General features: G+C 23.2%; 2 protein-coding genes across 2 annotated transcripts; both read right to left on the reverse strand.

Annotated features, from left to right (window-relative positions):
* Positions 1-358: 358 nt before the first annotated feature.
* K444DRAFT_473576 (HET-domain-containing protein) lies at positions 359-1,658 on the reverse strand (the record flags this gene model as incomplete). The annotated part of the gene is made up of 3 exons (XM_024872910.1): positions 359-754; positions 875-898; positions 963-1,658. Coding segments are annotated over 3 exons (1,116 nt in total), but the record flags the coding sequence as incomplete, so codon positions are not given.
* Positions 1,659-2,613: 955 nt separating this feature from the next.
* K444DRAFT_635589 (uncharacterized protein) lies at positions 2,614-3,700 on the reverse strand (the record flags this gene model as incomplete). The annotated part of the gene is made up of 5 exons (XM_024883886.1): positions 2,614-2,872; positions 3,063-3,247; positions 3,297-3,551; positions 3,581-3,599; positions 3,663-3,700. 5 exons carry the CDS (start codon positions 3,698-3,700, stop codon positions 2,614-2,616), a joined length of 756 nt encoding a protein of 251 aa, XP_024730089.1.
* Positions 3,701-24,758: the final 21,058 nt, after the last annotated feature.

Below are 24,758 nucleotides of genomic sequence, written 5' to 3' on the forward strand. Positions count from 1 at the left end.
AGCGCAAATTCTGTGCGTAATAGGGCATCTGACGGATTCCTATTGGCAGGGAAATGAAAGAGATATCTGGCTCGACGCGGACCTTCGTTTTATACCCTTCAAATTGTAGTAGTAGTGTGCTCTCGATTTGTCCTGTAATTATTACTTCTGTTTCAATTTCAGCTGCGGACGGTGTCAAAAACGCTGCCTTTAAGACAATGCGTCCTCCCTCCGCGACTGTCCCATATGGATTCTTCCCAGCGATGGGGACTGAAGCACTGATGAGTTCTAGCCGGTTGTCTTGCCGCAGTGACTTGGTGAATACGTATGTTACTCGAACTCCTCGATGCCCAGTTTGCGGTGAATGTAGCCTGTCCAGAGATGCCCAAGACCAGGTCGGGGCTCGGTACGGCAATCGCCTGCATGCTTTGGTGCCATCAGCAACAATCCAGGATAGGCCTCTAAAAAGGCAATTGCGCCATAAGCCTGCCAGGTATTCGCTCTCTAGTTTTGCTTGGAACTGCTCTGCAATGCCAGAGAGTGCTGGTAATTTGTCTGAAGGATGACTGGCATTCAGTCCGGAGTACTGCTGTACGACTGAGAACCACTGCTCTGAGAGGTCTTCTCTGGTAAGACCTGCGCCGAATGTATTGGGCCGGAATTTATCGATTGGTTTGCGGTCGAGACCACCGCACTCGCATCGCGAAGCAGATATGCATTCCCATAGCAGCTCTGTTGCATGAAAGTGAACCGTCCGAGGGGCCAAAAGGCGCTCCTTTAGGTAACGGAGTAAGCGATGTCTCAAATGGGGGGTTGTTTCGGGAAGGGACATTGTTTTAAGAGAGAATCATAACACGGGGCAAAACAGGAAAAAGGGGTCTCCCCCCACACATACTTGGTAAACCCAAGCCCGAGAGAGCTTTTCTCATGTCAGCCTCTGGGAGTCCATTGAATAGTTAGTTCCAGGAAGCATAAGCACTTACTAGAGGCGATATTGCCGAGGTACCAAAAGAGCCATTTCTCTGTAGAGCCGTGTGCGTTGAATCCAACACAGGGCGCACGTAAATCATGTTAGACCCTAAGTAGGGCTTGGCTATCTTATGTGACTTCACTCTCAATGGAGATGGTTTCTCGACGACTGAGACCAGCCTTTCTTTGAAACATCCCCCTCGGCCTTCTGCAGAGCTCGTGGCAGCAATATTCAGATAAGAGTGTGAGTAAACAGACCCCATCTTGCTTGCTTCAGCTTCCCAATCTTCTTCATCGAGTTGTTTGATGCATAATGAATCAATCCACAGATACCGAATACCGAGATTCCGGGTCAGAGACACAGCGTCTTTAAAGGTCTGCGGTAGATCTTCCAAGGGAATCCCAGCCTTCCTCTGTTCGATGGTATTCGCGGTAGTTGTGATGAGTTGTGCGGGTCCCCAGCAATGACTAAGAGTCATATAAGTTCCTCCTTTGATCCACCTAGTCTCCAACAGCTTAATTGAATCTTGAGCAGCTGGATTTCCCCCCAGATCTAGTACACGTGTAGGAAGAATTGTGCTGCGGCTGTGATAGCCGGCGCATCCATCGTGCTCCTTGCAACCATCAAGCCATTTGTTAATTGTGCGGCAAGCGCTGTCGACATCGATTGTTTCGGGAACAAAGCTTGCGGCTCCAAAAGCAGTCCATGGAACGGGCTGGCCTGGGCAAGTTAATAAATTTCTTATCTTTCTCAGTAACGAGCCTGCAGCCTTTTGTTTGCTTACCTGCCAACGTGAATAATTCTAGCCATATAACTGCAGCCTTTTCATGCTCTTGTATTCCTACTTCCAATGGATATTTAGGAGGATTACACCGGAACCAAACTCGTGTATTCGGCCCACTGCGTGCGAAAAGACTTTGAGAAACATCAATCCCTTCAAGCACAACGGAGCATATCTGGCAGCCTCCAGAGGCAGCCTCCCGAAGGTCGAGGTACTTGGCAACTCGGCGGTAGCCTGTTAACAATTTCCTGCTCGCTTGCCAAAGGTCTGTATGATTGACGTCAAGGTTATCACACCCAAGGCACCCCGTAGTTGTATTTCCTTCTGACATCGTGGTATGGGGTGACGTTCGAACTTGCTCGCAGTTGAATTCTGGATAGGAGCTTCAGAGCCAAGCTAGCTGTGTTCCGTGGATTTCGATGCCTTGGTGACAACCCGTAAGCGCCGAGGCACTGTCGGAACCGCTCGAACTAGGGAACCAATCTGCACACCCATATTGTGATCTGTGGCTGAACTAGTGTTCCACAACCCGCCGAATAACTAATTGGTACAAAGTCACATCGTGTCACACACACAACTAAGTTATTGGTTGAAATATCCCGATCAACCAGCTAGGCCTCATTGCTAGCAGCTACTAGAGGCATGGTTTCGGGTATCACGCGGCGTAACTAGTTAGGATTTGAACGAGACTTATAACTCTAATCAGAAATCTACAAGCGTTTACGAAAATAGCTTTCTGAAATCCTCCAAAGGCATGTCCTTACGATCAAGCAAGTCAAACTATGGGGGTATAATGTGAGGTGAACAAGAACGGAGAAACTCATGTTTAATTGCCATTCAGCATACAGAAATAACTCAACGGTATGATTTGCGAGTAATGTTCTCACTTCCTTTCCCGAGCAAAATTCCTTCCTCTCTTAAAGGAGTGTGCGCCTGTGATAGGCTGATCACTCTCACCTTGAACTGCAATAGCAGCACTATCGAGCATAGCAGCAAAATCAGCATTGTACCACTCGGTCATGATGCTTGGATCTTCTTCTTCTTCGTCCCGCAAGTTGCTCAATCCTGGTCCTCCATCCGAGATCACTTCAACTTCTCCCAGATAAAAAAGGCCCAGATCGACGTCTTCTATAATGAGACCTCTATAAATTTCATGCTATGTAGGGAGGATACGAAAGGGAGTAGCACAAAAAGCCTGGCTAATATAATAGAGATCTATTCTAGTAGCAATCATCAGTTTACAGGCCAGGGGCGTTGAAAGTCCCTATAACCTTCAGCTACACTTAGAATGCTGCGAGTAATACCGCCAACGTCTCCCCCTACCAGACTCACAGTCCCGTAGGAACGACCGCATACTTCTCCGCAGTGAAAGCAAGCTTGCCAAGCCTCCTCTGCTCCGCTGGGTCTATATAGATCTTGAGTCCCATCGAGCTTCTGCCAAGCCCGAACACACGGAATAACGCATATACTATACTCTGATTTTCATTTCCTTGAGGACCGTTAGTTGTTCTCTCCATCTGTATCAGATCAGTCATTGTCTTTAAACCCTTCTTGTAATGCACTTACCAAGTCGACCTGATTTTGGCTGACGATAAGCGGCGTTGCACAATCTCCCGTGGTACACTTGACCTCAATATAATATTTGGGCGTCCTGCCCACCCAGTAACCTGTATCCAAGTAGCCCAATAAAACCATTAAGCGTATTAAGACACCATTCGCGTTATCGTAAACGATGTCCGAGGTCTCGTATCCCGGCCACGCCTTCAGACCCGCATATTCAGGAAGAACCCCAGCATACCCTCGGATACTGCTATACCAGTTCTACAGATCAAATCCTAGATCGGGGATACCTGAAAGAATTTTGAACACCTGTACTAATAGTTAAAGATAAAGTAATGGGAATCCAGGGCTACTTATAAATAATTCTCTTACCGCTTCAACTCGTTTTCTGTACTCCCAGTTATAGGCATTAGTATAATAGAATCCTTGAAAGGGGTTATCTCTAATTAATAAGCCTTAAAACATAGTAGAAATATTATTAATATTATTAGGCAGGGCTATTTTCCTTACCAAGGCAATAACTCTCTCTAATAGTTTTCAATACTATAGTAGTAACTATTCCTCGGGAATACGGAATTGGAATAGCCATATAAAGTCATTATTATCTGAAATACTAGAGTCGTCCTTACTATTATAGTCTCCAGGGTCTATTAAGGATATAGGGTAATCTGAAACGTTTTCTATACCCGCCAGAGACCGTAATATGGCCGGATATAAAGATATTAATTCTGGGAAAGAGAATCTTTTAATCTCCTATAATCTAGTCGGAGTTCCAGGGAAACGTTTACCTTGGCCCCCGGATCCTGAAATAACTACTATAGTTATACTCTTAGCTAGCTCCTCCATTTCCAGTATACGGGCAAGAGTTTCGGGTATTTCAGGAATTCCTTTTTTCTCCAAAATCCGCCTGGTTACCGAAATAACATAGTTCAAAATAGAGTTAATTATATTAATAGTACTATCCTTAATCTTGCCCCGAGTTCCCGTTATAAGGTTAGTTATTATCTAGAAAGCGAACTAATAAGGCAAATTAAATATAAAATAATATTTCTGGAATTTTATATTTATATTATTCGAAATATAAACTATAAGAAAATTAATATCCTTAATATATAGTTCGCTTTAGCCGTCCTCTATATTATAAATAATACTATTTTATTTAAAGAATAAACTAAATAAAATTACTTTACTCTTAAGTATAATTATAATATAAAGAATATAATAAAACCCTAAAAAATCTATTATATATCTGGAACTATTATAAGTAGTAATAATTCTTTTAATATTAGTTTACTAGTTATATAAGTAAACGGAAATATATTTATCTTAGAAATATATAGGTCTTTCTTCTTAAGTTATAATAGGACTAAAAGATTAGGGCTACTATTTTATTCTCTAAATAAAACGTCTTTTTTATAAACTCGAATAAATATCTATTCTTAAGGCCAGTTTATATAAGAAGTAATTTCAACTAACGGATCTCTTATAATATAAAATCTAGAGCTCTAATTATATCTCTAAATTAGCTAGAAAAGCTATCTTAATTAACTAAAATAAATTATATATTTGAAATATAAAAAATAATATTACTATTACTCGAGTTTCTAATTAGAAAGACTCGTATATTAAATAGCTAAATGGGCCTTAATAAACTTGATTTTAAATAAAGAAATAAATTCGGGGTTTTCTAAAATGCTTTAATTTCTAATATAGGAAAGTTTAAAAGTTTTATTTCGAGTAGCTAATTAAATACTATTATTAAATTAAGCTATAATATATAAAGTTTCTTTATAAAGAAATTCTTGAGATTATTATACTAGATATTAATTATAATTTTTTTATAAATATAAATTATATTAGATTAGATATATTTTAATAATTTATATTACTCTAAAATATTATTATAATTAAAATAAATAAAAGCTTTTATTTCAAAGTATTATTTACTAGTAATTAATTTCGTATTATTATCTAAATAAAATAAAATATCTTATTTTTTATTTAATATATTCTAGAATTAGTAATATTTTAAATAGAATATTATATAGCTACTAAACTACTTTATTTATAATACTTAATTAGCTTTTTAGCTTTTTAAGTTTAGAAATTATATTAACCTAATTAATATTCCCGATTTCTAATATTTTATAGAAAAATCTAATTAGGTAATCTAGTTTAATATTTGAATCCTGAAATAAAGACTTATATATCTCTTTTAAAGAAACCTTAATAATGAATTTATAAGATATATTTCAAAAATAATTATTATAATTTAAATTAATATATATTATTAATATAATTTTTAATTAGTAATTTGTATTTATTAAAAAGCTTCTATTATATTATTAATTTCCCTTTTTTTTAATTCTGGAATATTCTCGAGCAGATATTAATTAACTAATAGAAATTAATAATATATAAAGAATTATCTAATATTATAATATATATATTTGCCTTTTTAAGAAATCTTATTAGTTCTAGCTAAAAGCTAATATTATCTTAATAGCTAATATTCAGGTTCCTAATAAGGAATAATTATAGATATAGAATCTTATTTTAATTAGAAAGCTTAGCTAATTAGATAAATAGAAAATAATTAATTCCGATTTCCTATTACTACTAATAAATCTATATATAATTAAATGTAGAAGTATTTATAATATATAAAAATGTTTTATAATTTAATTATTTTAAATAAATAAAATAAATTCTAAAATCTAGACTATTTTTTTATTTAATATTTTATAAAAGTTCTATTAAGGCTTTTAAAGGGTTTTTTAATAAAAGTAATTAGCTAATTAGATTTCTATATTCTATAAATTATTACTTACTTAAATTAGAAAACTTTATAAAGGAATTTATTATTCCGAATATAAAAGAAATAATATAATATTATTATTTAATAGAAATATTTAAACTATAAAATATAATTAGTATATTATTAATTATAAATTATTATATTATAAAAATAATTACTTTATTAATATATTTTTTAGTAAGCTTTTATTAAAAGTAATCTATTTACTATTTATTAAAAATTAAAAAATTAAAAAAATTAAAGTAAAATATATAAAGAAATAATTTAACTTTTTTAATTCTAGCTCTTTTATTATATAGTAATTATATATAGAATTATATAACTATATTTATTATATTTAAACTTTAGTTATTTATATTATATTTCTTTTTTTCTAAATCTATTTATATATTATTATAATAATATAATTATTAGTTTATTAGTAATATATAGTACTATTATATAAGTCGTAGAATGTTATTTATATATAGTTAATAAAGTTGTTATTATTCCGAAATAGGAATTATAGTATTATAGTATTAATATATAATTCCTAAATCTACTAAGCCTAAAGGGGTCTAGTTTACTAGTCAAGTTACTAATAGGATATAAGGTTATATAACTATATTCTATATCTTATATCCTATTACTTATATCCTATTACCTATATCCTATAACTATATATATAACTTCTAAAGAAATAGCTATACTAATACTAGAAACTTTCTAAAAATGCAAAAAATAGTATTTCTCTCTAATTATATATAAATTCCCTAATCCGGCCTAGTACCAGATTTCCCAAATATTCTATATATTTATATTACTTCCGAGGTTTTAGTTATATATTAAAGGCTATAGCCTTTTATATATAACTTCCTCTTCTATAATATCCTTCTATTTTATATATCTATTTCCTGCTCTATTTATATTTAACCTATTTCTCTATATTTAATTATATGTATTTATATTAATTAGATACTTGAGGGTATTTATTAGCTTTAATTTTATTATAGAATTGGCAGGATTTGATTCTCTCTTAATCTATTTGATTTCTATAATCTCTTATTATTTATATATCTAATAGAAATATATTATATTAATTATTAGATACTTTTCTCGAATAGGTACTAATTTAATAAGGTATTTATATAATAACTTCGAATCCGTATAGATTACTAGTAGTAGTTCTATTTCCAGTATTCTATTAATTATAGATTTGATTAAAGCGCCTATATTAAAGCCGTAAGCCATACTATAAAGTTCCGAAGCTAGAATACTTCTAGTAACTCTTTTATATTTGGTAGAAAACTAGTAGATAATATTAGTATATCTAGTTCTATTTATTAGAACTAGAATATATCCGATTTAGAAAGAGAGATCTCTATTATTTATAAATAAAGTATTTATAAAAATAATTAAATATAAGAACTTTTTTACTAGTTTTATAAATCTCAATTCTCTAATAGTATTCTCAATTTGCTATTAAATATACTTATTAAATACCTTTATATTAGTTTCCGAAAATTTAATAGCTTAAATAGTAATTAATAGGTTATATAAAGCTTCTGATTAATAGACTAATATAATATATATTCCTCTAGTATATTAGGTAATATATTAGTCCTTAATAGAGAGATCTTAATAAATAGTACTTCTATTACTTATAGTAGTAGTATTTTTTATAGAAATGGTTTAGAGGTTTTTATACTAGTATTCCTATATAAAAATAATACTTTTATTAAACTTGAGATTATAGTTAATAATAAGGCATTTATACTTCTTGGCCAAGAACTTAGCCTCCTAGAGCTTTAATTACTCCGTCTTTATAAAATTATTATTTCTAATAAATAGGGTATTATTAGTTTAAAGGCTAATAATTCCGAATAGTTACTTATTATAGAGGAGATAAGAGTTATAAGTTAATTGTTTTATAGAAAGCTTATTAATATAATAAGAATAGTAAGTTTTAAACTAGTAGTTCTCAGCTTCCGGTATATTATATAGTAGTTTTATAACTTTTAGAATCGAATTATTATTTAGATTTAGCTTTCTAATAAGCTTATAAAGTAGATTAATATAAAAATTATTATTAAGTAAGATTATTAATTAGATATAAGTTTATAAAATATTATATAAATATAGCTCTATAATATCTATTATTATAATAGTAATACTAAGGATAATTCTCTGGCTAATATATTAAATAGTAGGTAATTATATTAATATTATATATTTTTTATTATTATTATAAGCCTAAATAACTAGTCTCGACTTCTTAAACTCTTTTTCTATATCCTTATTCTTGATTTTATTAATAAACCGGGAGTTAAAGATATATATCTCTTTTAGTATCTGAGATTTAGGAATAACCTTAAATATATTCTTTTTTAGAAGGCCAGTAATTTTAACTTAATAGAAGTTCTTATATAAATTATTATCTTATAGGAATACTATAATATCCGGATTCTTATAAGGGTATTCTCTACTATATTTTAGTAAAATAGTAGAAATAGTAAAAGAAATCATATTTATATTACTTTTGGCCTTATTATAAAATTCGGAAACAGGTTCAGGTTTGGGGCTATTAGTAATAACCTTAATATCCCTTATATAAAAGGGCTTTATAGAGGTTGAATAAAAGGTAGTATTACTATATAATAGAGCTAGTATATAGTTCTTTCTATTAATAGCTATTAGCTTATATGGCCTATCCTAACTACTAAGTTAACTAGTATTCTCTTTATATTATATAAGAATATCCGAATTCAAGAGAAGTTTATAAATATTAGTAGTACTAGGACTATTTCGGGTATTTAGAGTATTTGTAATCTGGTATCTAGCTTAAAGCTTCTGAATTTCTATTATTACTTTCTTAAATACTACTAATTACTATAATATAGTTAGTAATAGAATATTATATTTGGTTATTCGAGATAAAATACTATAAATTAAGAGAGTTAGGATAATATTATTAGATCTAATAGAATTATTAATAGCCTTAAAAGCTATTTGAAATATAGTATTTTTATTAATTCTATTAATTTCGGCTATAATAATAAGATAAATATATTGAATTAAGCTATAGTAGTATTTTATAATTCTAATAGAACTATAAGCTTCTATAGAAATAATTTTAATTTTGGTTCCTATAGTATTTATAAACTAAATAAACTTCTTATTAGTAAACTGCTTTCCGGTATTTGCTATAATCTAATTAGAAGGACCTAAATAGGTATTAATTTAATACTATTTTAGGGTATCCCAAATATATAATATACTAATATTTTAGAGCTATTAGCCGGCTTAATATCTAGTATCTTTATTAATAATATAGAATATAGGCTTACCAGAAATATAGAAAATATTAATAATAATAAAATAATTAAAACTAATATTATCTTTTAGATTAAACTTAAATTATTCCAGTAATTATCCAAATTTCTAGTATTATTTATAGTATTTTATAAAGTATTTAAAGGCTTTTATATTAATATTATAGCCTGTTTATTCTAATATATTTTAAAGCTTACTAATAAATAAATAACTAAAATAGTAATATAGATATTATAATTCGACTTTTATAAGAAAACAAGAGTTATAAATAAAGAATTCGGAAATAAAGCTTTATAGAATAGTATTTTAAAATAGGAAAAAGTATCCAAAACATTATATTATAGGTATAAAGTATTTATTAGAAATAATAAAATAATTAATAAGATTATTGAAATAAACTTCTAGTTTGTCTATATTAATTAAGCTAAGTAGAAATAAAGTTTTTATAAATATAATATAAAATTATATTTACCTAATTAGTATTCTTATTATTATAGATCTAATAGAAGATATAAATCCGATATTAAACTAGATATTAACTTAACCTTTAGTAGTTTTATTAAGTTTAATACTATTATTAGTCTATTATAAAGCTTGGAATTAATTAGAACTAGTAGTTGAGAATCTAGAGGCTCTGGTATTAATTATAATTTTATAAAAGTAATAAGTATTATATTTTAATATACTATTAATTATAAATATCTAAATGTTTTCTATCTATTTAATAGGCTTTAAAATATAGTTTTTGTCTATTATCTAATATATAAGAAAAAGGGAAATAAAGTTATTTATAAAAGTATTAGTTATAGAAATAGTAGAAATAGGGGCTATAGGAGCGGCTAGAAAGCTTTTAATAGAAATAAAATAGGAATTAGAATAATATTTCTTTCCTTTATTTATTTCTACTAATAAGGCTTTAAAAATATTATATACTAGTTTATTCTTATTATTCTCGTTATTTTTTTCTTTTTTGAATTTAATAATATATTATATATAAGTATTACTAAAGTATTTATTAAAGTTATAAGTATTTTGGAATCTAAATTAGTAAATATTTCTATTCTTAAATCAAGTTTTCTTAGTCTTTTATTCTTCTAGTATATATTTCTATAAGTAATATTCGGGTCTCTTATATATAAAATATAACTTCGGAATATAATTATTATAATTATAGGACTTGGAATAGTTATTATAGGTTCCGAAGTTATAACTGGATTTGTATTAATAATTTCCGAATAAATAGTAATTTAGAGGATTTTAAGAATAGTATTATTAATTAGTAAAGTAGGTTTTAGTAGTAATTTATTACTTCTTTTTATAGATAGTAATAGATAATTAGAGCTTATTAATAAGCTAGCTGAAATTATTAGAAGAGTCCTAAACTATATATTAGTATACCGGTAAGCTTTAATAGAAAATAATAATCTTATTATATAGGAATTTGGTATTTTATAAAATAAAAATAAGGCTATACTATAATTTATATAGGTTATTAATTAGTATTTAAATAAGTTCAAATATTGTCTTTTTAGGATCTTTTACTATTATAGTTATTAAAATAGTAGTATTCTATTTATCTAAATTTTAATAATAGAAACCGGGGCCTTTAAAAAAGCTATAGATATTTATATAGATCTTTTTATATATATGGCTCGAGAGCTAGTTATTATAGAAGTAGTTATATACTAGTTCCTTTAATATAATAGGAAAAGCTCTTACTAATACCTCTTCTGGAGACTTTATATATTAATAGATATTAAGAAAGATAATAAGTTTATAATTGAAACTATTATTAGTTTTATTATACTTTTATATTTCGGAATATATCTTTACTACTTTCCTAATAAGCTTTCTAGTAGAAATAGTAGATACTAATTAATAGTAGTTCGGATTTAGTAGTAATACTAGTAGTAATAAAGATAGAAGTAATAAATAGCCTTAATTTAAAAGAAGTAAATAAATAGCTTGATTTCTCGACTAAGATTATCTGATTTCCTTATATCTAGTTTTATCTAAAATAAGATAAACTAATATAATAGGTCTTTAAAAAAGATCTATTCTAATTAGATTATTATTAATAATATTAGTTTTATTTTATATATTCTTTATTTCTTTTTAGGTAAGATTAATAAAAAATTATATAATAGTAAGGTTTCTATAGTTCTATTTAATATAAATACTATTATATCGAAATTGGGCTTAAAGATTTTATATAAATATATAGTTAATTAGACTATATACTATAGTATTAAAGTTTTCAAAGTTATTCTAAAATAGATCCTATAGATTATTATTATTCTTTCTATATAAAATATACTAATATATTTTAGTAGTTATATATTTCTGAAGTTTAGCTTTTATTATAATTACCAGATTAATACTATTTTTCTATTTCTTAATTAGTTTCTTTCCCTTATTAGTATTTATATTAAACCGAGTTTGGGTTTTCTCTAGTATATATTTGTAGTTTATAATAGAAGAAATTTAAAGATAAGGTAATTTATAATAGATTTATAAAAAGGATTTAGTAATAAAGATATCTAGATATCTGATTTAGATATTTAATTTAGATATTAGATATCTAGTTTAGATATCTAATTAAAATACCAGATATCTGGTTTAGATACTAGATATTTAAATATCTAATAGGATATTAAAATAGATATTTTACTTTTAAATATTTTCGTTTATAATAAGAAATTTAGGAAATGAAATATTATAATTCCGGAAAAGTCTAAAGTTTAAAGAACTTAATTTAATAGTAAAATTAAAATAGTAGTTAAGGAACTTTAAGAATATATATAGGATATATATTCTAGAAAGATATTTCTATAAATATAAGTATTATATAAATTGAAAAAATAGTTTCTAAGAAAGTAGTTTTAGGGCCAAAAGAAATTAGTTTTAAAAAATAGTAGAAGTTAAATAAATAAATAGTTAAATAGCTAATTACTTATTAATTAGTAAAAGCTAGATATCTTCTCTATAGGCTATTAAATATTTTTATAAAGTTAATAAATAGTTTCTTTTTTTAATATAGAATAAACTAGATTTGTTTTAGGCTATTAAATACTTTTAGGACTAATCTAAAATCTTTTCTAATTTATATATATAAACTAATTAATATTAGTTTACTAATAATATATAGTACTATTATATAAGTTATAGAATACTATTTATATATAGTTAGTAAAGTTATTATTATTCCGAAATAGGAATTATAGTATTATAATATTAATATATAATTTCTAAATCTACTAAGCCTAAAGGGGTCTAGTTTACTAGTCAAATTACTAATAGGATATAAGCTTATATAACTATATCCCGTATTCTATATTCTATTATTTATATCTTATTATTTATATCTCGTAACTATATATATAATTCCCAAAGAAATAGCTATACTAATAATAATAATAATTAGTAATAATATTCTTTAATTTAATTTAATTAGGGCCTTTTTATTTTTAATTACTTGCGAAATTCTTTATATTTCTTTAATAAGCCTTTTAAAGTTTTATTCTAACTAGTTAATTTCTTAATTATACTATTAATTAGAAATTATTAATATATTTTAATTAAATTTCTTAATTAAGTATTTTATTTAATAAATAATTCAATTTTTAAGTATTATTATTTATATTATAATTATAATTTAAATTAAAGTATTATATTTATTTTTTAATAATTATAACTAATATTATTCTTCTAATACTTTTATATTATAAATAATTTCTATATAAATATTATAATAGCCTTTTTCTTAATTTAATATTCCTATATATTTTATATAAACTTAATTTTTTTTTATTAAATAACCTATTTTTTTATTAATAAATCTTTTTTTTTTATTATTATTAAATAGTTTTCCTAATTTATTAATAGTCTTTTTCTTTTTTCTTATATTTCTATATTTTTATTTTATATTTCTTATATATTAAATATATATATATAATATTATTAGAATATTTTAGTTATTAGTATTAGGCTATAATATTTAGAAATATTAAATAAGCCTATTTTTTAAGCTTTTAAATAAAATTTATTTAATTCTTTATTTTTTTAAAAAAGTCGACTTATATATATAATATAAAGAATTATATAATTCTTTCTTTTTTAGAAATATATATTATATAATAATTATATATTAGTAATTATATATAGGCTTATATAAATATATTTACTATATTTAAGATTTAATTATTTATATTATATTTTCTTTTTTTTTTAATTTATTTATATATTATTATTATAATATTTTTAAATTATAGTTTATTTTTATTATAGTTTTATTCTAATAAACTATTTTCTTATTTAGTAAAATATAATTTATATTAACTATTATAGCTATTAAAATTATTAAATAAATATATATTCTTTCTGAAATTTTCTATAATTATTTTAGTTCTTATAATAAACTAGTTTTAAATTTATATTATAAGACTAATAAATAGATTTTAGAACTTATAATAAGTTCTTTAAGTCTCTAATTTATAAAATAAGAGTTTACTTTTATTTAAAAAAAAATAGTCTATTTATTTTTTTAGATTTCTATATATTATTATTATAAATCTTTTTTTTAATAGTATCTAATTTCTATTTTTAATAAAAGATAATATATTAATTAATATAGTTTTAATTTAATATTTCGGGAATTCTATAAAAATAAATAAAAGAAATAGCCTTATTTAATATTAATATATTACTAGTTTAAAAATATAGGATTTCGAAACTTTCTTATATTTCTTTTTTAAAAGAGTTATAAATCTATTATATTTCTTATAAATATAAAACCTAAATAAGAAAATTATATATTTATATATAATATCTAAAAAAATATTTACTAAATCTATTTTATTTAATTAATAGCTAAGAAATAAATAAGAAAGAAATATTTATAATACTATATTAATAGAGCCTAATTTAAGCCAAACTATTAATAGAAAACAAACTATATTTAATATTATAAAATTCGAGATCCGGAATTATATTATTAAATAATTAAATAATTTAAAAAATAATAATTTTATTTATTACTAGATTTATAATTATTACTATTAATAGATTAGATAAAATAATTAATATAATATATTTATTTTTCTAATTATATAGAAATATTATAAAGAATTAACTATTTATATTTATTATAATTAATATATTATAAATATTAAAATTCCTGTAATTAAAAATAAGATAATAGAAAAAAATCTAATTACTATTTCTAAATATAATATATATTATAAAAGTAAAATAAATATCTTTTTTAGTTTAGTTATAAATAATAATAATAGCTTTTTATAATCTAATTATAATAAACTAATTAGATAAATTCTATTAAAATATATAAAGTATTTTATTAAAACTAGAAATAATATAAGATTATTATATTAAGCTATTAGAATATTAAATATAATTATATTATTTTAATAAAATCTCGATTATTATAATTATTTATATTAGTTATATTTATAAAACTATAATAAATATATTTTTCCGAATTTAATTAGCTAATAATATAAATGAAATTATTATTTTAAAAGACTATATTAATAAAATATATAAGAAATTCAGATTCTAACTAGTTTATAAAAGTATGAAATTTTTTTAAAGAAATAAATAGCTTTATTTTTAATTATAAGTTATATATAACTAGTAAGTTATAATTTAATATATAATAGAAAACTTTTATTTGAAATTCTTTAATAAAAATAACTCTTATAGTCCCGAAAAAATATAGCTAATAATATTATAATTATAAATAAATAATTAAGAATAAAATTTTAAATAGACTCTTACTAGGCCTAAATAATATAAATAGTTATTTTAAATACCTTTTTCTAATTATAATATAATATTTATTAATTAATATAATATTTTTTAATATTATAATTAGAAATTTAATATATATTTTTATTAGAAATATAATATTATTTATTTTATAGTCTAATATTAGATTTTAAAATTAATATAAAATTATTAGAAAATATTATATTTATAAAATAATAAACGGGAATATTATATAATTAAATAAATAAAAAAATAAAAAAGTTATTTTATATTAGAATAAATAATTAATAATATATTATTTTTTAGTTTAATTTTATAAGTCAAATTTTCTATATAGCTTTATTTATTAGTATTTAGTAATATTTTATAAGTATAATAATTATTTCTATATAGTTTTAGTTAGATTCTTTCTATAATAGCTTAGGGAACTAGAAAATAATAAAAAATATATATAATATTTAGAAAAGTAATAAATAAAAATAATTTATAAATAAGTTAAAAGAAAATAAATAATATATTTAAATAAATAATGAAATTAATAATAGAATTTATATTATAATAAAACGTTATTATTATATTATAATAATAATATATAGATAAATAAAAGAAAAAAGAAATATAATATAAATAACTAAAGCTTAAATTCAAGAATATAGTTATATAGGCCTATATATAATTACTAATATATAATTACTATATAATAATTCAAGTATTATAATATAAAAAAAGTATTATTATAATATTAGAATTATTATTATTTTAAAAATATATAAGAATAAATAGAAATCTAATATTATAATTATAATTTAAAGAACTAGAAATTAGAAATAAATATATTAATTATAAGCTATATTTTATTAAAATTACTTTATTTTAATAGTTTTAATATTTTAGTTATATAAAAAAATTAAAGTCTTTTATATATAATTTATAAGAATTATATAAAAAAGCTAGTTTTTTATAATTTTAGATAATAATTTCTTTTTTATATTTAATTAATTAAACTTTTATATATTATATATTATTTATATTTTATTATTTATACTATTAGTATAGCTGTTTTTTGGGAATTATATATATAGTTACGGGATATAAGTAATAGAATATAGGTAATAGGATATAGAATACGGGATATAGTTATATAACCTTATATTCTATTAGTAATTTAATTAGTAAACTAGACTTCTTTAGGCTTAGTAGATTTAGAAATCGTATATTAATACTATAATATTATAATTTTTACTTTAGAATAATAATAACTTTACTAACTAATATAATTAGTATTTCTATATCTATATAATAATACTATATATTACTAGTAAACTAATACTAATTAGTTTATATATATAGATTAGAGAAGATTTTAGATTAGTTCTAAAAATATTTAATAGCCTAAAACAAATCTAGTCTATTCTATATTAAAGAGAGGAACTACTTATTAATTTTATAAAAGTATTTAGTAACCTATAGAAAAGATATCTAACTTTTATTAATTAATAAGTAATTAGCTATTTAATTATCTATTTATTTAATTTCTATTATCTTTTAAAATTAATTTCTTTTAGTCTCAAAACTATTTTTTTGAAAACTATTTCTTTAATTTATATAATACCTATATTTATAGAAATACCTTTCCGGAATATATATCTTATATATATTCTTAAAGCTCTTTAATTACTATTTCGATTTTACTATTAAATTAAGTCTTTTAAGCTTTAGATCCTTCTAGAATTATAATATTTCATTTCCTAAATTTCTTATTATAGATAAAAATATTTAAAAGCAAAATATCTATTTTAATACTTTATTAAATATCTGGATATCTAATATCTAAACTAGATATCTGGTATTTTAATAATTAGATATCTTTATTATTAAATCCTTTCTATAAACCTATTATAAACTATCTTATTTTTAAATTTCTCCTATTATAAACTATAAATATATATTAGAAAGAACTTGAATTTGGTTTAATATAGATACTAATAAAGGAAAGAAACTAATTAAGAAATAGGAGAATAGTATTAATCTAGTAACTATAATAATAGCTAAACTTTAGGAATATATAACTATTAAGATATATTAGTATATCTTATATAAGAAAAGTAATAATAATCTATAGGATTTATTCTAGAATAACTTTAAAAACTTTAATACTATAGTATATAGTCTAATTAACTATATATTTATATAAAATCTTTAAATCTAATTTCGGTATAATAGTATCTATATTAAATAGAATTATAGAAACCTTACTATTATATAATTCTTTATTAATCTTATTTAAAAAGAAATAAAAAATATATAAAATAAAACTAATATTATTAATAATAATTTAATTAGAATAGATCTTTTTTAGAGATCTATTATATTGGTTTATTTTATTCTAGATAAAACTAAATATAAAAGAATTAGATAATCTTAATTAAGAAATTAAACTATTTATTTATTTTTTTCAAATTAAGGTTATTTACTATTTCTATCTTTATTACTATTAGTATTACTATTAAACCCGAATTATTATTAATTAGTATTTACTATTTCTATTAGGAAGCTTATTAGGGAAATAGTAAAAATATATTCCGAAATATAAAAGTATAATAAAACTAATAATAGTTTTAATTATAAACTTATTATCTTTTTTAATATCTACTAATATATAGAGCTTCTAGAAGAGGTACTAATAAGAGCTTTTCCTACTATATTAAAGGAACTAGTATAAAACTACTTCTATAATAACTAGTTCTCGAGTTATATATATAAAAAGATCTATATAAATATCTATAGCTTTTTTAAAGGCTTCGGTTTCTATTATTAAAATTTAAATAAATAAAATACTATTATTTTAGTAACTATAATAGTAAAAGACCCTAAAAAGACAATATTTGAGTTTATTTAAATACTAATTAATAACCTATATAAATTATAGTATGGCTTTATTTCTATTTTATAAAATATCGAATTCCTATATAATAAGATTATTATTTTCTATTAAGGCTTACTAGTATTATAATATATATAGGGTTATATATAACTTAAGGGTATGTAATAAACTTCGGATATTATAGGTATTAATTAGGGAGTTCGGTAGCCCTTTAATATCCTAACTAACTACTATTTATATTATATATATTAGGCTTATAAATTACTAATTATATATATATTATTAGGGCCTCCTATTTAGAAGGGGCTTCCCTGGACCTTATAGGAGGAATAGAGATTAGTTCTATACTGAATTTAATACTATAGTTTTATAATATACTAATTTATTCTATTATTTTATTACTTACTAATAAATACCTTATAAGCTAATCTCTCTACTCTTAAAGGAGGTAGTTTAATAAGTAATTATATTTCGAAATCTGCGAAATATATAACCTTTTACTAAAGCTATTCCTATAGAGAAAGTCGAATAGATTAACTCTAATACAGGTAATAGTAAAGGCTCATTTAATACTTTTAATAGGGCCCCTCAGGAGCCTCCGAGAGCTAGTAATAATAATATAAACAATTCCGGTAATAATTAAGATACCGAGATTAATACCCGAGTTACTGCCGCCCAAGCTATAGAATAGGGCTTATATACTAAAGTTAAAGTACTTTAATAAAAGCAAGAATTAGTAAATGTAATTAACTAATATATCCTATAGTTAGAGTAATATAAGAGTACTTTTAGGGATATCTTATGATTTACTATATCTTATAGAAACTCTATTTATAAGTCTATCCTATCTTCCTTAGTAATTTCTATTAGGGAACTTCCTGAAATGAGATTGGAACCTATTTCCTTTCTTAATATAATAAGCTTTGAGAGTAATCTTGATACTATTTATTAGGAGCTACTATATAATATTCTAAAGATATATTTGGATCGAGAGAAGCTTTTTAAGGTCCGGATACCTAACTTATATTATAAAAAGTCCCTTAAGGAATAGAGAATATTTATATTCTTCTGAGAGGCGGTTTTTAGGACCTAACCTTAGACTTATAATAGATACTCTTCTAGAATTAACTCTACTATAAGTACTTCTAGGAACAAATCTTATAATACTTGGAAAGCTATAATAAAGTAAAGCCTATTATTATATAAGGTCTATTAGAAGTAATTTAAGGCCTATTTGGCTAATATATTTCAAGTACCTTAAATTTATTAATAAGATACTTTTAAAGAACTCCGAGATCTTTATTAGAAAGATAGTAAGATAGTTACCGAGTTATATATTTGGATAATTAGTCTCGAAATTAACTAGGACCTATATCCTAAAAGAAACCGGATCCGGACTCTCGATACTATTTTATTTAATTATAAGACTTATTAGATACTTATATCTATTCTCTTAGGAAGTAAAGCGGTATCTATTTCTAAATAGCTTAAAAAAGCTTAGAAAATAGAATATACTACTTATCCTAAATTAAGAAAAATAAAAATAAGAAAGTCTAGTAAGAGTAATTCTATTTCTAAAAATCCTGACTTAGTAAATTCTGATTTATAAGGCTATTAAAAAAGGAAGAATAAATTCTAAAGATTATATAAGAAACTTTTAAGTAGTATTTTGGCCTCTTTAAGACCTTAATAGAATACTAGTTCTATTTTAGATATAGTTTATTAGATTTATAAATAGAAAGAATATTTCTCAGGAAGTATAAAGTATTTCAAATATATTAAATAGGCTTAGTAGAACCCTAATAAGGCCAAAACTATAGAAGAGTTAAGGCATTTATAGAAGTAGATTAATACTATAGCTATAAAGAAGTATTCTAAAAGAGACTTTCCTAAGGAATAGGGAAAAGAAAAGGCTAAATCTTGAATATTAATGATTTTGGCTATAATAAAAAAAGTATATTATTTTATATAACTATTTAAATAAGATTAATATAGCTAGAAGTAAGTACCTTAGAGATATATAGTAAACTCGGTAATACCGGATCAGATTATAACTTTTTTAATAATAATTAGACTTAAAGCCGGAGCTTTATTATCTTAGCTAAATATAACTAAGAATTTATAACCTTTTATAAGAACTAATTTAAGATCTATTAAGCCTATAATCTTAAGGTATTTATTATAGATAATTATAGTAAGATATATTCTTTCAAGCTCCGGTTCTATAAATATAAGAATATTAGCTCTTATAACCTTATCTTTAGTATAGAATTTTATAAAGTAACTCTTATATAATATATAGACTATATTAAGAAATAATAGATATATATATTTATATAGCCTAATAATATTAAGATCCTAATACCGAAAGAATTCGATAAGAAGCTTAACTAGTATCCTAAACTAGTACCTTAAGTCTTATTCTTAACTAAAAGCAAATATAACTATCCTAAATAATAGGCTTTATATATTTGTAATAGTTACTAGATTTCTGCTTTATTATATAGTTCTAGTAATACTAAATAGGAGTTTTTAATATAGTAAATTAATATTTTCCAGAAAGGGGCCTTAGAGATATTTATCTATTTCCGGAATAATAAATATAAAGACTTCTTAGAGGTTTTTAATTCTAATAAAGCTTTGGAACTTTCTAATCTTAGTAATATTAAATACTTTATTAATACAGATAATATAATTCTATATAGGCCTTTATATAATCTATTAGAGATCTAACTAAAAGCATTATATCTATATTTATAGGATATGCTTTATAAATATTAGATAAGGCCTAGTAAAAGCCTAATAGGGGTATTTATTCTTTTTATTCTTAAGAAAAATAGAAAACTATATCTTTATATTAATTATTATAAACTTAACTAAGTTATAATTAAGAATTAGTATCTATTTCCTCTTATTAATAAGACCCTTAACTAGCTCTAAAAAGCTAAGATCTTTATAAAGCTAGATCTTAAGAATATATATTATTAGATAAGAATTCGTAAAAGATATAAGTAAAAGATGGCTTTTAGGATCTACTATAGCTATTTTAAATATCTTATAATACCTTTTGGGCTAGCTAATATACTAGTTATATTTTAAGTATATATTAATACTATATTTATAGGATTCCTGAATTATTTTATAGTTATTTATTTAGATAATATTCTTATTTATTTCTGAAATAAAGGTAAATACTATAATTATATTTACTAGATATTTACTAGGCTATATAAAAATAACCTATTTTATAAACTTAGTAAATACGAGTTTAATATTAAGGAAGTCGAATTTTTGAACTTTCTTATTAGAATAGAAAGTATTTATACGGATCCTAAATAGGTCTATAGTATTATTAAATAGCTAGAACTAGAATTATTTTATAATATCTAAGTATTTCTTGGATTTACTAATTTCTATTATAGGTTTATCTATTATTACTCTCAGGTAATTATAGGCTTAATAGATTTCTTAAAAGAAATAGAAAAGGGCCAGAAATCCGGTTTCTTTATATAAATAAATAAAGTGGCTAAAAGCTTTTATTATAATACTTGTCCTAGTTTATTTCGACTTTTCTAAGAAGATTTATATTAAAACTAATATATTGAAATTTGTAATTACTAGTACTATTTTATAATAAGTTAATTCTAGTAATAGCCCGAAAAAATACTAGTATCTAGTAGTATTCTAGTTCCGGAAATTCTCCGGAGCCAAATATAACTATAGTATTTATAATAGAGAGCTATTTATAATTATTAAAGCCTTTAAGTATTAGTACTATTATCTTAAAGAATTCAGGTTTATAATCGAGGTTATTATAGACTATAATAACCTCTAATACTTTATAGAAATAAAGTATCTAGAAAGCTATTAAGTATATTAGGTAATATATCTTATAATATATGATTTTAATATTATTTACTATAGAGGCGCCTCAAACCTAGTAAATAAACTTAGTAGAAGACCTAATTATAAAAAAGGTCCTATTAATATAACTTGGCTTCTGATCTTTTAGAATAAGTTAAAGAAAGCTTTTATAATTATAATTTAGAGGTTCTTATAAATATTTAAAGAGTTCCCTCTTTGGAATAGGTATTATTTAATATTTACTATATTTATAATAGCTAAGAAGAAATATTTATTATAAGATAAGTAAATAGATTATCTTATAGATCTCTTAACTATAGAATTAGTTAAGAAGTAAGGTATAGGGAAATGCCTTAAAGGCTCTATTACTATAACTAAGATAATAAGAGTATTTATAACTATATTACTTAATAGAACTAAAGATTTTTTAGTTCTTTGAGTTTTTAAATTAGATAGTTATAAATACCTAATTCCCTATATATAAATATATATGACTACTAAAAGAGTTATAGTACTAGCTCCTCTATCTGAATTTCTTCTGGATATTATTTAGATAGCTTAGAGAAATAATTCTCGATATTAGAATATTATAAAATAGAGGCTTAGTAAGAAAGATACTAAGGGAAAAGAAATCTGGAAAAATAATTCGGGTCTATTTAGGTACTATTTAAGAATTATTATATCTAATAATTCCGCTTTATATTAAGAAGTTATAAAGCTTTATTATAATAATCTAATAACTAGATACTATAGAATAAAGAAGACTTTTGAATTCCTTAAAAGGTTCTAGTATTAGGAGAATATAAAAGGAGATATTTGTAATTATTATTAAGAATATAATATTTACTAGAGAATTAAAATAAAGAAGTATTTACTATATAGTTTATTTAGTAATTTACTATAGCCTGAAAGACCTTGGGATAAGATCTCTATAGATTTTATTATAGGTTTACTATTATATAAGAATCCGGTAAAAGGTTCTAATTTTAATATAATTCTTATAGTTATTAACTAGTATTCTAAAATAGTAAGATATATTATATATTATAAGACTATTAATTTTCCGGAGCTTACTAAGATTATATAGGAATATATTTTCTTAATCTTTGGCTTCCCTAATAGAATTATTTCCGACTAAGGAACGGTATTTACTAGCTAGTTCTGGTCTGCTTTTTACTTCTATTTAATATATAAATAGTATTTAAATATAGCTTACTATTCTTAAATAAATAGTTAGATAGAAAGGCAGAACTAGACCCTGGAATACTATTTGAGATATTATTATAATACCTAAAAAAATAACTAGTTTAAAAAGTTGTTTTTTATAGAATTTATATATAATAACTTAAAATATTAGGTTTTATAAAATATATCTTTCTATATATATTATAGATACTATTCTTAACTTCTATAGAATCCTAAGAATAGAATTATAAAAGAGATACTAGCTATATATAAGAGGCTAGAAACTCTTAAAATAAAATAGAAAAAGCTTAAGAATTTATAGTATTATATATAAAATAACCGGGAAACCTATTATAATAAATACTAGTTAGCTAAATACTATTTTAAAGAAGCCTAGATAATACTATTAATAAGGAATATTAAATTTAAAGCAGGAAAGCTTAAGCTAAAATTTATAGATTTATTTAGAATTCTTAAATATATTAGTAATTTAATATATAAGTTAGAATTATTAAGTATATATAATTATTTATATCTAACTTTCTATATTTTCTTTCTTAAAAAATATATAGTAAAAAAGAATTAGAAGCTATATTTATATTTCTTTAAAGAACTTCCGGAATTAGTAAATAATAATAAAAAATAAGAATAAGAAATAAAAGCTATTATTAATTATTAATAAAATAGTAAAAGTAAGAAGTAATAGTATTTAATTAAATAGAAAGCCTAGCCTAAAGATTATAATACTTAGTTATTTATTTTCTCTAATTTTAAAAATTCTAAGAAACTTCTGAAATTATATAATTAAAACTATAGCTTGGAATCCAAAATTATCTTTTAATAATCTCTTAAGATTAAAAAGAATTCTGGACTACTAAGAAAAAGGCTACTTAAAAGAAAGAAAGAACCTAGATAGTTAAGAAAAGGCCCGGAATAATAATAGAAATATTCTTTTCTTAGGTTTTTTACTTATAAAGATTTTCTAGGGTTTTATTAAAGCTTATAAGAATTATATTTAAATTATTAGAAAAAGGTTTAGAATTAAGAAAGATTTATTATAGATAAACTAGCTATAGGTATCTTAAATAAATAAATTCTAATTTCTATAAATTCCTAATTCCTAAAGCAAAAATACTAAATACCGGCCCTATTTAGGACTTAATAAAGAATTAGCTAATACTTTCCGGAATCCGCTTATTTCTTAATAGAATATAGTTATACTATAATAATATTAGTATTAAGGATATTAAAAGAAGTAAGTAAGGAACTTATAATAGTTATATATATCTTATAGAAAGCCCGAAAAACTTCTATAAAGTCACGGTCCCGGAATAGCTATAAGTAATTATATTATATAATACTTGAAATACTAGTAGTAGACATATTTCAGTAATGCTCAATAATAAGCTCGGTAATAAGATTAATACATTAAGGGTAAAATATTATAGTATTTCTTTAAGAAATTAGTAAATATTTAAATATATTTAGAAAAAAACTTATTTTATGAAATACTAACCCAATATAGTATTATGATATCTATTTTCATTAAACGAGCAACATATACTTAAGCTAATTATACATTATCATTACATATTTTTACTTAAGAATATATGAAGCA

This window comes from Hyaloscypha bicolor (assembly GCF_002865645.1).
Source record: "Hyaloscypha bicolor E unplaced genomic scaffold K444scaffold_162, whole genome shotgun sequence".
Classification (NCBI taxonomy): domain Eukaryota; kingdom Fungi; phylum Ascomycota; class Leotiomycetes; order Helotiales; family Hyaloscyphaceae; genus Hyaloscypha; species Hyaloscypha bicolor.